Source organism: Prionailurus bengalensis, chromosome D1 (assembly GCF_016509475.1).
Source record: "Prionailurus bengalensis isolate Pbe53 chromosome D1, Fcat_Pben_1.1_paternal_pri, whole genome shotgun sequence".
In the NCBI taxonomy this organism is placed as follows: Eukaryota; Metazoa; Chordata; class Mammalia; order Carnivora; family Felidae; genus Prionailurus; species Prionailurus bengalensis.
In genome coordinates this window covers 27,582,013-27,597,481 of record NC_057346.1, presented here as the reverse complement: position 1 = coordinate 27,597,481, position 15,469 = coordinate 27,582,013, and the positions used below count along the sequence as shown (strand labels likewise).

Sequence of the window (15,469 nt, the reverse complement as noted above, 5' to 3'; positions counted from 1 at the left end):
TCAGTAAGACTAGATAAAGCACTGTGGTGGTATGTGTGGAGCTCTACTCTGGAGAAGGATGATGGAATAAGAGGAAGGGAAAATGGGGATGGAAAGGGGAGAAGAGATCATTGGATGAAGAAACCCCTGCCTTCTTTGTTGTTATCAGTTGTTGGTTCTGTGCTAGGTGTTAGGCAAGGTAAGTGATACAGAATCCCTGAATCTGGTCATTTACAACTTAAGAAAGGCATTTTGTGTAATAATAAAGCATGCCTTAGAAATTGTTCTAAAGCTCACAGATTTTTTCTGTTCTGTCTGAGGCGCAGGGCAATTTGGGTGGTGGTAGTAGTCGGCACTGGTCATTTTCTTGGTTTTGGCTTTATGATTTTTTTTCCTTCTACCTTGGGATGCTCATCATTCACGATAAGATACCATATCTCAGGAGTTCTGTGAGCACGAAAGGTTTCACTGCCCTGCCTCTTTTCCATGGGCTGTCTGGGGCTAGGAAATGAAACATGGCTAACCCTAGATGTCCAGGAGAAAGCCTGTTTTCTTAGAGGAAGAGAGGTAGGAGGAACCTGGGCAAGAGGGGAATCTTGAAAAGGGTGAATGTTTAAATCTGCGTGGTACAAGTGTGTGTGGTTGGTGTCTTTTACCTTCAGGGTATGAAGAAGCCTGAGGGTAAGAGAAACCACAGCACCTTGCAGGTAGAAGCCACTTTGTACATTACATTCCTCTTTTTAGACATGCAGTTTGTTTCGTTTCCACCAATTTGTACAAGTCCTATACTTTCTCATATTCCTTACATTCCTGGGAATAACTTGTTGATCACTTCTGTGCCTCAGGGTTTATAGTGCTTGACATTTCTTTATCAGCAGTTGACATTTACTTGGAGACCTTAGTTCTCTTTGTCAGTTCCACTCAGCTCCCACAACTTGAGTTGACTCACTGACTCATCCTCATCATCAAGGGCCTTATTTTTACTTTTCCCTACTTTGTTTCTCCTTCCCAACATTCCCATTTAGGGTTTGATAAGTTGTAGTTCTATAGATTTGTATACATTTATACACTCATTTTGCCATGGGCCAAAATTTGTTTTGCACCCAGCGGGTATGCTTGAGTCACGAAGTCACAATGGAAGAGAACAAAAAGGACATCCTTGCCATAATGCAGTGGTGCAAGGGCCTGTTCCTATCAGGTGAATTAAGGTTAATTCAAAACAATCAGACTCCTATATTGTAAGACGTGCCCAGAAGATGACCGAGGTCCCCAGATTTACTGTTCAGTATTCTGCTCTAAGAAGGGTTGAGCAGATGCTGAGATAGATACCTTTGAAGAGTGGAGTCACAGGTATCGCTGGCCCCAGAGAACAAGAATAAGGGTACACTGGCTTATGTGCAAATGGGAATGAGAAGCTGAGCTAGAACTAATTCCAGGCAAAGGTTTCTGGTTTAAGATTCTCCTGGCTTTTTTGGAGGACTTCAAGATTTTGGTTTTCACTCCAATGAAACCAGTTGCTCAGATGAGACCCTACTGCACATCATTCACCTTAGCAGAAGTCACACAAGTATTTGTGGCCTGAGGTGAAGAACGAGAGTTGGGTCACTTGATTCCCTGCAGATAATCTGATCAGGCCATTGCATACACCTCCCTTTGCTGACCCTTTTCTATAAACAGGAACAGAAATTCTTGCTACTGGATCCCTTTCATCAGGCGTCTTAGGCTCGCTGAATGAAAAGCCCTATAAAAAGGAGATGCAGCCCTAATAATACCAAATACGATCGTGATGGCTATTTTGGGCAAGAGCAGCTTTGTGCCGCTCTTGATCTCCATCGGTGTCTGCCATTCCTGCCCTGCCATTACCTTTCAGATTTCCTATTCTTAGAATCATTTGTGAGCCCTCGGCTTGGGGGATTGCAGCCCCCAAGGCTGGAATGCCTAGCTTGAGTGGAATGCAGACTGTCTGGCAGAGTGGAGGTTAAATAAAGTTTGCCTTGGCAGCCCCCTCTGCTCTTGGATGGACGACAAGTAACTCGGGTATAGGAGCAATGGCATGAGCTGCCATGTGGTGCAGGACCAAATAGAGTAGAAGTGGTTGATGGTCCATCCGTTAGAATCATAGCCTTGTCAGGCTCAGCCCTGCTCCATACTGAGGAGACTTGGCAGGCTTGAACCTCAGCTAGTAACCATATTGCTCTGAAGAAATGCAGGAACAAATAAAGAATAAGGGTGAAATGACTGCAGGAACTGCAGATTTAGTATGTTTGCCCCCTGAGAGTTATTGCCTCATTTTTGAATGTGAGATAAAGGGGGAAATTTTCATTGTAATAAGAACTATCGCTAGTCAATCAACAGGCCTTTCTTGAGCACCAGGGCACTGTGGGAAACTTTTTAAAAGCATAAGACATATAGAAATCTTGTGGTGCTTATACTTTAGTTGGAAAAGTAAAGCTGTAAGCACATGAGAAAATAATTTATATTCTAGAGTAAATTATTAGTTCCAAATCTGTACTGTAGAACTAAGTGCTGAAGGAAGTCTAAGAGGAAAGAGAACGCTTCTAGCTGGAATGGTCAAGAAGAATTTTGTGGAGGAGGTAGGGTTAAGCAGGTCTTGCTAGGATGGCAGACTTGTACTGGAAAGAAGAGGGCCTTGTCAGTGAGCAGACTGTTACGAGCAAAAGATGGATGTAGGACACTCTTAGAACAGCTCATGGGTCCATGAAGAGCCTGGATGTGCCACACCCTGGATGTGGACAGGGTGGCAAAGGAGAGGGATTTATCTAAAATCACCAAACCCTTAGCTGGAAAGGCATCATGTGCACATTGCTGAGAAATGACAGAACTTCCCACTAGAAGACAGAAAGCTCCAGCCCTGCCAGATACTGGGGCCCTCCTAGTACTCTGTTCTGTGCAACCTCTAATACAACATGCAGTTCCTATCGGACACACAGTAAATAACAGTATTATTACTATTACTCATCTTCAAAGTCTGTGGTGCCGAGTTATTAAATTGGCTGGGTTTCATTTGTGAGAGTTGCCACTGCCTTCGCTTTGCTCTGTGCTGATTGCTCACATGATTCACACCTTTCTGCAGTCCTTCCTTCAGATTTATCTGACCATTCTCTCTTCCACCACAGGTGGCTGGAGGTGCAAGTGGCTAATCTAACATGTCCACAACGCTGGGTGCAGTACCTCCGACTTCTTCAGGAGTCCATCTGGCCTGGTGGGGTTTTGCCTAAGTATCCACGGCCTGTAAGGACCCAGGAGCAGAAAGCGGCTGCTGAAAAACAGGCTTTGCAGAGTCTGATGGGAATCCTGCCAGGTAATTGGATGATGAAATAAGTTATACTGATGATTAGTCCTTTCTCATCTGGCTTTGCCACTATTACCCCACACCACACCCCTTCCCATTTTTAAAAGGGCTTAAATGTGATTAGACTGTTGACCCACCATTTCTCAGGCCAACAGGAAAATGATTGGGGCTGCAATTCTTTTATCCCTCATTCAAGTGATGCTGAGGGAATAGAAGGAATCACTGAGACCACACCGTAAATAGTAGGTGAGAATCCTGCAGATACTTGAGATAATAACAGCTCTGCCTACACCACAGAGTCAGGTCTCAGAACTGTTCCCACCAGATGAAGACCTCAGGTTCTCTGCCAATTCATGGTTTTTGGACTAGGGAAGAAAATGATATGTGCCATAGAAGCTTGGCCTTGATAAATTGGGGTCATTGAATAAAGTACCTGGTTATTAGCAGTAGATAAAAACAAACTCTGGAGAGGACTTTTTTTCCTTTACTTTCTATGGACTTTTAGAAGGCAGGAAAGGCAGTTTGTTGCCTGTCGCTGTGCTGTGGTAACCAGGGTACAGTAGTAAACTCTTAACTCTTAAAACAATTTTATTTACTCTTATTAACCTCTGCTCTCCACCCTAAACTGTTACATCAGAAGTACCTGCACTTTAGGGGTGCCTGAGTGGCTCAGTAGTTTGAGTGTCTGCCTGTTGATTTCGGCACAGGTTATGATCCCAGGGTCGTGGGATCAAGCCCCACATCGGGCTCCATGCTGAGAGTGGAGCCTGCTTAAGATTCTCTCTCTCTCTCTCTCTCTCTCTCTCTCTCTCTCTCTCTGCCCCTCCCCTACTCATGCATATGCTCTATCTCTCTCTCTCTCTTAAAAGAAAAAAAAATCCTGCACTTTAATGATTGGTTACAGAATTATTTCTTGAGGCCCATTCTTATTTAAACACTTGAGAAACATTTCTCTTAGCGTTTCCCTGTTTTAGTTTGACTATGTAGTTCAGAAGTTTGCCAGAAATACCTACTTTGAATAAAGATGGCAGATATCATGAGATAATCTCCTTAGAATCTAAGGCTTCCACGGTAGCACTGAAACCACATCTGCTTTTTCCTCTTCAGATATTGTAGTAGAAATCCTGGGGGTGAACAAATGCCAGCTGAGCTGGAGTCTAGTCTTGGAGTCACTACAGCAACCCGTCATCAACAGGTAGGCTGAAGGCGTATGTATACTCAGCATCACCACAGCTGAAGCCATCTCTGGTCTCAGAGATGTCCACGATTTCTAAGTGTGCAACCCACATTGAGAAGAATAGAACTGCAGTCTTTGTTTGCCCTGGGCCCTGACTGCAGGGTGTTATGTCCAGATCCACACATACTAAGAAAAACCTACACTGACAGCTTCATATGTCACTGACAGGTCATATAATTTCCAGCTCTACATTCAAGGCTGCACAGCAAAGCTGAATAGTATTACAATCAGGAATTGTCTTTGCTTAATATGAAGTAGACAAGATAATAAGGTTTGGCTCTGATAAAGGGACCAGAAATATTGGGTGAATACTCCTAGAATAATCCAGAAGAGGTAGGTATTTCCCTGGCTGGTGCCTTGGGATATAGTGCTTCTGAAAAGTATTTAGGACTTCCAGTCCTTTCTCAAACCCTGTCCCAAAGCAGACTGCATCAATTAACTGTCACTACTTAAGGGCCTGGCTTTTGCTTCATTGCCTATAAGGTCACCCATAGATCTATGATGATTAATTATGAGAAACAGCCATAGTCAGAAGCTCTGAAAATTCTTAGTAAGTTGATATCACAAATATTTTCCCTACTTCACAATTTTTCAGAGTAGTGCTGATCTGCTAATGCAGCTATATAAATAAATGTGGAGTTTCCTAAAATCTAGTCTCAAGTTCTATTTCTACCTCTCTTGCGGTCATAACCTTTATTCGCAAACTTTTATTTCATGGCGGAGGCTTCATTAAGCTATTGAAATTTAGAGTTCACTAAGAATATCAGTAATGGGCAAGGAGGGGAAGGGAGAATAAATGTCATAAACAGGGATCTGGTGTCTGTTGACCGAGCCAGACCCTCCTCTAAGTTGTTTTGTCCATTTGTTTCAGGCATTTGATTTACTGCCTTTGGGACATCATCCTGGAATTCTTGGATCTCAGTGCCTCTGTTGAGGAGTCTACCGTAACCACCTCTGCCTCAGATACCCCAGGCAACCCCAGGAGAATGGGTGTCTCCCCTTAGCCATAGGTTATTTGCTCATTCTTTGAAGGCTAGGAAAGGAGAGTTGTTCTCCCACCCCATGACCAGTCAGGAAACCTGTGCTCTCTGAAACTGGGCTGTAACTCAGAAGGGGCACAGTTCTTCCCTAGCTCTACTCCATTTGTAGCAGGTGATGGGAGAAATATGTACCAATCACATGCGTATCCATTTCCATACCTTTTTTTGTAATGTTTGGATTGTTACTAGTGGAAAAGGAATCCGTGAGGTAGAAGAATGAGCCCCTTTTGCCTCCTCTTTGCCCTCCTTCCTAAGGTTGTTTGATAGGAGCCTGGCCCTGTATATACATGTTCCTAATCCATTAACACATGTTGTAGATAGACCAAGAGAAAACTGGTAACCAGATTTCTTGGAGGAGTAGACAATCTTCTAGAGCTCTCTGTTCCCACTAAGAAACTGAAAATTCATTCAGGTCCACCCTTGAAAGCCAGATCCTCTGAGTTCTATTTAGTTTCTCAACAATTCCAGAAGAAGGAGGGAAAACATTTCTCAAGGGACTTTTTGCTGATGGGCTATTTCCCAACACATCAGTCCTAGGAAGGATATCATTGAAGGCTGCTTCCATGGGTGGCTACACTTTTCCTGTTCAGAAGACTTCAAAGTGGACTGCTAAAGCTTCTGGGTAGATCCACCCCACCCTCCACACCCTTTCCTGAAAGGAGTTGCATCAGATTTTATTTATTAGCTTTCCTCCTAACCCCTCTCCAAGAACAGTTGAGTTTTGGTCTTTGTGAACTTCTCTCTGTCTTCCTTCAGCAGAATCATATGGCAAGTTGCTTAGTCAGCCCAGTGCTTCCAAAGGGAAGGGAAAGGTTTGCTCCTGCTCTGTGCCTGGGAATGTGCCCAAAGAGGAGGGAACCCAGGGGAAGTACAGGGCTTCTCTTTTCACAGGTAGGGGACTTTGTCACAGGCAGGGGACTTTTAACTTGAACCGATAATATTAGCAAACCTGCAATGGATTGATTACCACAAAATGCTTTAAACAGGAAGTACTGTTCTTTAAGATTATAATTAGCCTTTAGGAACACTTGAAGATGGAGGCAAAGGTACTATATCAGACACTAGTGTCTTAGAAGAATGGAACAATTAAGAGAAATTGTTGGTAGGAAAGAGGCAGACAGAAAGTCACAAGGGAAGTACTATACATTAAATTCATGTGAGTAGCTGACAGGGTTTAAGGGGGTCACTGGGAGACCTTTGCCCCCCCCCCCATCCCTTTAGCTTTGCACTTGCCTATTAGTGCCCTGCTGTCACTGAATTATGGATCCTCCCATTTAGAAGGGGATCTTGGGGTAAGACAGCAAGGAGATGGATCTAGAACAAGTGTCAGGTTCCCTTAGACTCTGAAGTAGATGATGTACACAAAATTAAAGTGGTTTATGGGAGAAAGTTGTGTAATCTTTTACTTTTTTTTTTTTTTAAATACCCCTGGGGAGGCTTTTACCTATAAAATGTGTTCTGCTGTAATCAGAAGGCTTTAGTTAGGCTATTATTGCCTAAGGACAAGGAGATGAATGAGATCATGTCTCATGGCACCTTCTAGCCTTAAAATTTGATTGTTACAGCGACTTTATGGCTCCAAAACTTCTTTCACCCTGGACACTCACAGGCAGAAAGAACTCAGCATTTCTAGCTTTAGTAATTACGTATTTGCAGGATTACAGGGGTTCCAGTCTCACATATTGAAGTGGATCCTTCACCTTTTTCAACTATAGGGCCGGATGCTCTTTGGGATAGGTACAGGTGGCCAGCTCATTTCTGCTACCCTTCTCTCTTCATACTTTACCCTCACAGGTACTTCGCCACCTATATTGCTTTGAATCTCTGCTACTAGTTCTGGCTCAGATGTCATACAAAGCCAGTCCATAAGCTGACACACCATAAAATCCTTATGGCTGTAACATCTAAGGAATCTTTTGACACTGCCATTGTATTTCATTTTACGTAAGAGATCCCATCCCTGTTTTCTATGTCCCAAAACATGAATTGTCTTCAGATCCTCCTGCCCAGAAGGGAAATAATGGATATCACCAAGGAAATAATCAAAGCCCATCTGATCTTGAAATAACCTGTCAAGTTTGGGCAGAAGGGACAGACTGCAAGGGAGATCAGCATTTGGGAGAGAGCCACAGGTATCAGGAAAAGTTGCTGTTGGCTGAATGATAAAAGGCAATGAAAAATTGGGTCTGCACTAACCCCGAACATTCCTGAATTTTCTTTTGCCCTACCCAGCACATTCATTTCCAGTTGCTCCTAATATCCAACAGCAGTTGTTAGGTTCTGGGTGGAGTAAAATATGTAAAAACATGGTCCCTGGCTATATGAGTCAGGATGCTTTGGACTGAAAGGAAACTAATAGGAAAATTTATTTTCTTCCATAAGATCAGTACCTGAGTAGGTAAGCCACAGGGATTGATGGATTCAGCAACTCTGACCCCATAAAGGGCCCAGAATATTCCCATCTTTCTTTTCTGCCATCATAAACATGTTTTTTCTGTTCTCAGACTGCCTGCCTTCATGGTTGCTGCAGTTTGGGGCATCACATTCATACATAAAATGTGAAAGAACAGGGGCACCTCTTCCATCTGTTTCTTTTCTTTTCTTTTCTTTTCTTTTCTTTTCTTTTCTTTTCTTTTCTTTTCTTTTCTTTTCTTTTCTTTTCTTTTCATCTCTTTTTTTTAACATTTATTTATTTTTGAGAGAGCACAAGTCGAGGAGGGGCAGAGAGAGAAGGAGACACAATCCCAAGCAGGCTCCAGGCTCTGAGCTGTCAGCACAGAGCTTGACCAGGGCTCAAACTCACAAACTGTGAGATCATGAGCTGAGCCAAGGTTGGATGCTCAACTGTGTGAGCCACCCAGGCGCCCCCATGTTTTCTTTTAAAGAATGAAGAAACCTTTTCCCAGAAGTCCTTCAAGAATGCTCATGACTCACTGGCCAGAACTGTTCACCCTGAGCCAGTCCACGGTCACTGAAAATGGCATTACCTGGTTGGCTTGCAATAGTATTTACCCCACCAGAGAGGAGATCACCCCCCAGGAAAGTTAATACCTAAAAAAACCATTAGATGTTAGCAAGGAAGAAACAGAGAATGTGTGTTAATAGTATTCTATCATCTGTTACAACATCAACAAACCCCCATGGCACTAAATATAGTACCAGGTAAGAGAGAATATTTGCTGAAGGCACCACTTGGAGCACTTCATCTACATTAACTTATTTAATCAACCTTGTAAAGTAGGTTCTGTTATATGTCCCCATTTTATAGATGAGGAACACAAGGCACAGAGAGATTGTGAGTTGCCCAGTCACTTGCAAGGAAATGGCAGAGCCTAGATACAGATCTTGCCAGTCTACCCTCAACCCTACATGCATAACCATTACACTAGTCTATGTTTCTTCTTACAAAGCAAAATAAGACCAGGTTCTCACTTTTAAGGAGCTTACAATCTAGTAAAGAAGTGTGCAAACTTTTCGGTAAAGGAGCAGAGAATGAATACAGGCTTTGTGGCCATATGGTGGTCTCTTTTGCAACTACTGAGCTCTTCCATTGTAGCACAAAAGCAGCCATAGACAATACATAAAGAAATGACTGTGGCTATGTTCCAACAAAACTTTATTTACAAAAACAGGTAGCTGACCAGATGTGGCCCATGAGTCATTTGCAGACCTCCTGTCTAATGAGTTAGAACAGTGCTTATCAAACTTCAATGTCCGTGTGATTCAGCTGGGATCTTGTTAAAGAATATGCTGCATTTTTAACAAGCTCCCCAATGTATGCCATTGAGAATGTGGATCTTCTACCACATGCTGAGTATCAAGGGATTAGAACATGGGCAACTCTTCATCAAGTGTGATTAATCCACTACTAAATATTTAGGAAGGGCACTTAATTGAGAGTGGAGGACCAAGGAAAGCCTGAGATAATAATATCTGAATTGACTCCTGAAAGATTCATGAGAATTAGCCAGTGAAAACATGGGGAAGGTGTCCAGATGGAGGGAACAATGTGTGCAAAGACAGTCATCACAGGAAGACAAATAACATGATCCCGTGTATCCAAGGTACCTAGAGTGGTCAACCTCACAGAAACAGTAGAAATGTGGTTGTCGGGGACTAGAGAGGAGGATGGGGAGTGTGTAATGGGTACGGGGTGTTAGTGTTAGAAAATGAAAAGTCCTGGGGATCTGGTTTACAACAGTATCAGTTGATGTGACACTACTGAGCTGTACACTGAAAGTGGGTAAGATGGCAAATTTTACATTATGTGTGTTTTACTACAATCAAGAAATTTAAAGTTAAAGCCATGGAGAGCTACAAGTGGCACAGCACAGTGGGAGCGCAGGCTGCGGGGAGGGGGATGGAGAGAGGGGGTGCTGGGAGAGGGCCTGTCTAGTGTGACATGCTCAGGAACCTGGTGCTGTTCTCCCTCTACACAGTGGGGAGTTGTTGAGGAATCTTCCAGAGGAGTACTTCTCATCAAAATTAACAGTTCCTGCTTATGGGACACATGGTGGTATAAAAGGTAAACAGCCTTTCTTAGTCCTGCCCCTTGGATTTGACCCCTGTCTCCGTCACCTTCTGACCCTCCTTAATTTCTTCGAGTCTGTTCCTACTCTTTCTTACATATAAGGTGGCTTCAGGATCTATAGAGTATAATGAGCTGAAGCGACAACAGCCTGACTGAAACCTAGCTCTGTCACTTAATCAGCTGTGAAGATGTGGTCAGGTAACTTAGCTTCACTGAGACTTAAATTTCTCTCTCAGAAAAAGGGACAAATACAACCATTTTGAGAAGTGAATTGTAAGAACAAGCTTTATAAAACACAAGAGCTATGCTATAGAAACATCAGTGATGTTATTATCCTGCTGTCCTGCTGTCTGAGGGACAGTTGGAGATGCCTTGCTTCACATACCATGGAGCCACACTGTCCTCTAGCAAGCCTCAGTCCCCAGCCCTCTAAGAACCTGCCGTTTATCTTGGTCTTCTTTGCACTGGGGCAATATGTGTTTTCCCAGGAGGAGGAAAGGAAGGTTAGCCAACCCTGCTGGATGCAAATGGGAATGGGAACCAACCAGGGGCAGGAGTGGTTAATTGGGGAGGAAAGGAAACCATGATGCTTTTGTAGTTAAAGGCCCAACTGGGCAAGCTCTTCCATCACTTGGCATCTCCATTTCCTTTCCACTGAGAGTGCCAGAAATAACAGGGCAGTAGTTGCTTTCACTGCCTTTGTGGACAAGAGAATGAAACCATTGCAGGGGGAATTTCTGCTAACAAACCCCCACCATTCTGTGGTGTAAAGGATGAGAAATGGTACACACAGCAGTGTTTCTCAGAAGACAGCCAGTAAGGAGAGACTACCCCAAATACTACTTCCATAGCCTAAGACTTGTCCAGTATTTATTACACAAAGACATCACTGGCCTGTTTAAAAAAGAAAGAAAAAAAAAATGTGTTGAGCAAGTGAAAATCATCAGAGCTGTTTTCCTGTAGTGACCTAACAGCAACAGGGTTGGAAGCCGGGGCAATGCTGATTTGGTGGAGGAAATGCGGGCACTGACAGCCACCTTGGCAGATACACTGTGCTATTCTCAGACTTGCCGAGCCTTCTTGCCGCCTCCCTACATCTCTCACCTGTCTCTGGTCTGAGAATGCACTTGAACTCTGCTTTCTTGGAAATGAAAAGAAGCATGCAGCTGTATCCAGAGAACTCCTGTCTGATGTCTGTTCCACATGACAAAATCTGTTTTCTCTCCACATCTTGACTCTTCAAACCTTACCTACAAGTGCTTCTGTAGAAGTCACTAGCACACTGTTTCTGGGATGTGGAAGTTTGGGAAGGAAAAAAATAATATCAGTATCAGGATCCAAACTTAGAACTAACATTTCTTTAAGTGACAATTATCTACTCGTTTTAACTCAAAATAGACCTCCTTGTTACCAGAATTTGTTTAGGAACTGCAAGCTAATTGTAGTATTAGGGTGTTGTAATGATTAAGAAGGTAAGTCTGTGTCAGATATCTAAATTCCTACTTTGGCTTTTTTTTCCCCCTTCCCCTTATGTTCCGTATGACTGTTGCAGTCTATTATTATGAGCAATGGAGAGCTATAGCTATAATTGTACTTTCAGACACTTGCATTCATCAATGAGGGCAAAGGCCAAACAAGATTAACCCACAAGTCTGTGATTGCAAAGAAAGGCTCTAGTATGTCTGCAGAAGCTGTGACTTCTCTGTTCTGGGTTGCCTTGGATTTGGGCATCTTCAAGCTCAGGTGATTGGCCCTTTTGCCTGTGCACCATTGTTGGAGAATCATCCTGCCCCAGTAGCATCAGAAAGATTAGCAAAGATTTAGCAAAATGTCTGCATTTCATATCTTGCCTTTAGGGAGGATTGACCTTATTAAGAAAAAAAAAAAAAACTTAAAAAGTCCTTCTGGAGTTTACATTCTTTACCAATACTAACATGGAGTCCAAATTCAAACTAATGGTAAGCCAGTTCCTTTCCAGCTTCCTGTACTTGTGGCAAAAGTTTGCCTCCTGTCATCTGTAAACACAAATGATTCAAGAATACTGAGGGTACCTTTCATTAAGGCTTCATATGGCTCTGGGAGAGTCACGTGGGCTTGGTTGGCACTAGGACTTCTGCTGGGAAAGAGAATGTATTATGGAGATGGTTTTGCAGAAGGTTGGATGAGATGGCTTCCCAGAAATCTAGGGGCCTGCATCCTGTTCTCTCCAGCTTCTGTCCTTTGGCCCCTGTTCTTTCATCCAGCTGTGCACAGGTGGGCACCCTCTGTCAAGGCCAATTCAAGTTTCACCTTCTCCAAGGAGCTTTATCTGATTGTGCCAATCAAAATTCTTTCTCCTTCTGAGTTACTTACACTTCTCAATGTGATCAAGGTCAATGTGCATTTTATGGGGTCCTCAGTAAGAGATGAATTCTTCAAGGGCAAGAAACATATATCCATTTTATTCCCATTATATCCCTATGCTTCAACCTCCCCATAGGTACTGCATAATAGATACAAAATAATAAATACTGAGGCTTATCTAACTAAAGAAGATTATGCTTGTAATACTTTTAGAAGGTAAAATATGTTAATAAATTAAAGAGTTTACTGGGCACAGAGATGTGAGAGAGGGACAAAGGGGAAGCACATTTTCATTTTTCTGACCTTATATCTTTGTTCAATAGCAAATATAAAATGAAAGAAGTTGGTTTTTATATTTCCCATGCCAAAATCCACACAGTTTTATAACAGTACTGTTTGCAGTCTATGTGGACCATAAGGTGCTAAAACTGTAAGCTTTTTAAAGAAAATTAGTCCCGATTTGAAGATATTTTTAAAATCCTCCAGTCACAAAAGTACAAAACATACCCTGTCTACTTTCTAGTCCCCACCTTCACCTACTGGATCAGAAAACAAAACAAACAATCACAGGAAATATTCTCAACTCTTTCCTGTGTCTGGGGACACAAATTTGTAAGAAAGCAATTACCATGAGGAGAACGATTGGTTTGCTACCTGACTGCTCTAAAATAATCTTGGAAATCCTTTGGTCCCAGATTTAAAATTCTTTACTTCAGACCTTCTCTAACAGCATATCTAAGCCATGTCTAAGATCCTACAAGGAAAACTCTTCAAAGACAAAGTAATAACCTTGAAGAAAAGAAAGGATAGCATAAATTCCTCCTCGTTCTTACAGGTGTTTGCTATCTTCCCCACCACATTTCCTGCTGCAACTATTTGCCCAAACACAACAGATCAAAACTAGGCAGCTGCCATAGGAATGAAAACTAACGAATCTAAGACATCTGGATTAATGGCAGGACAACATGTTGGCCCTGAGGGGATAAAATCACCTGCTGTTTTGGGGGCCCCAGAAAGGGCCTCCAGGCCATGATTTGAAAGAGGGCAACAGCAGGTAAAGGAGCACAGGAGGAAGTTCAGTCTGAGAATTAAAACAATGATGTATTTCATGAAAAGAAGGAAACTCTAGACAATATAGTGCTTGGGTCATATATTATCTTAGACTAGATCTGCATAAAAAGGATCCCATCTGCTATGGAATGAAGTCCATTCTGGTGCCAGTTAACATTTGCACAACACATGATGTGGAATAGTCTCTGGAGCCAAGATTGGTTCTGTATCCACCCAGGGGCAGGTTGGTCTCTCTCCAGTGTAAACCTCCTTGGGATTAACCACTTATTCCAGTGTTGTGCACTGCGTAATTAATACCAGATCAGTTCCAGACAGCTTTGTACATCCTGCATATGGATGAAGACCCAAAAAATTTTTTTGGTGATCTGTTTGGATGAGATAGAGAAAGGTGTTGTTCTAATGTCTGAAGCAGAAGTCATCCCCATGTACAGGAGTTTACCTTGCACAGATGGGGGCTCATGGGTGGCATGTGACATTTACCAGGAAGGAGCTTGTCTGGACAAGTAAGAGGGGTGATAAGTGTGCATGTGCAGATACAGAAGTAACATCTGAGGCATTAATGCTTGAAGAGCAGGGCTATGCACCTTCTTTTAGCAATCTGGAGAGGACTGAGGCAAGAGCTTGTGTTTCAGCAAGGTTTTGGATATGGAAGAATGCCCACTGTTGGGGTGGAATGACCTGAGTTATAAGATTAGAGTTTCTGTGGATTTTTTCCCATGTAATAGAATTTTTTTTTTTCTTCTAGTTTCGTTCATAGCAGGCAGCATTGGACCAATAGTTTGCCTAAGCCTATTTCTTCTCTATATTGTTTCTGAAACCCTTTTCTTAAACACTAAAGTAAATAACAAGAAAAAACAAGAAACCTTTTCAAAAAACTTCATATTTCTGTCATTTCTCTTTATTGTGTGTGCAGCTCCAAAGCTGCTTTTCCTCATCTTTAATTTTTTTTTCCTATGTCAGCTTACCAATCTTCATGGGTTTGACTTGGCTGCCCCACTAGTCCAGTTGTCTTTTTGATAAATTAATATGGACAGCAACTTAAGGTTCCATGGAAATCTTAAACATGATATTTCTTATACTTGACTCGCAGTTGATATTCTAGGAGGAAGATTGCCCTACTGTCCCCTCCTGTGAAATCAGAATAACCACCAATCCTGAAATTAAACATTTTGATAAATTCTTTCCATGTCCCAAGCTGTTCGTACAATGTTATGGACTAAATGTTTGTGTCTTCCCAAAATTCATATGTTGAAGCCCTAGTCCCCATTGTGATAGTATTAGGAGGTGGAGCCTTTGGGAAGTAATTAGATTTAGATCAGGTAATGAGGGTGGTGCCCCATGATGGAATTAGTGCCCTTACGTGAAGAAAAGACAACACAGTTTTCTCTTTCCTCATGCACATGAAGAACAGGTCATGTGAGCACATAGTGAGAAGATGGGACACCTGCAAACCAAGAGCAGAGGCTTTAGAAGGAAACCCACCTGTGGGCACCTTGATCTTGGACTTCCAGCCTCCAGAACCGTGAGAAATAAATTGCTATTGTTCAAGTCACCCAGTGTGTGGTATTTTCTTATGGCAGCTAAACAGTTTAGTCTGATTTTAAGTCCAGATTCTGAGACTCAGAGAATTTAGGGACTTTCTGAGCCCTCCATGGAAAATCTGGTGTAAAAACTGTTCAGGCACTAAAAAATATAAAAACTGCCTCTGAGTATATTGCTAAAGCTCTCCTCTCCCTCAAATTACCTCTATGAGCTTTCCCTCCTGGAGAAACTTTCTGAAAACTAGTGAGTAAGTGCTCAGATGGGAAGGAGGATAGGTGAAAGGCAAAACACTATTGCTAATTGCATCTGTTGTTCATAGTACTATATGCCTTTTACCTACCCACACTGATAAGCAATATGTAATAAAGAAGCTCCTTTTCAAAAAATAAAATGTAATTAAAAGTTTCTCTTAA

The 15,469-nt window shown here is 42.3% G+C and overlaps 1 protein-coding gene across 8 annotated transcripts in view; it reads left to right on the top strand.

Moving 5' to 3' along the window:
• The window catches only part of SNX19 (sorting nexin 19), a 47,758-nt gene extending 32,692 nt beyond the window's left edge, over positions 1-15,066 (top strand). For 2 of the 8 annotated variants that reach the window (XM_043579835.1, XM_043579841.1), the window contains exons 9-11: positions 3,117-3,301; positions 4,400-4,487; positions 5,401-15,066. In XM_043579835.1, the coding sequence (XP_043435770.1) occupies positions 3,117-3,301; positions 4,400-4,487; positions 5,401-5,533 (406 nt within the window). In that variant the 3' untranslated portion in view covers positions 5,534-15,066. Of the gene's footprint in view, positions 1-3,116; positions 3,302-3,439; positions 3,687-4,399; positions 4,488-5,400 lie in introns of those variants that run through there. The other 6 variants (XM_043579837.1, XM_043579836.1, XM_043579840.1 and 3 more) reach the window with 6 other exon arrangements.
• Positions 15,067-15,469: the final 403 nt, after the last annotated feature.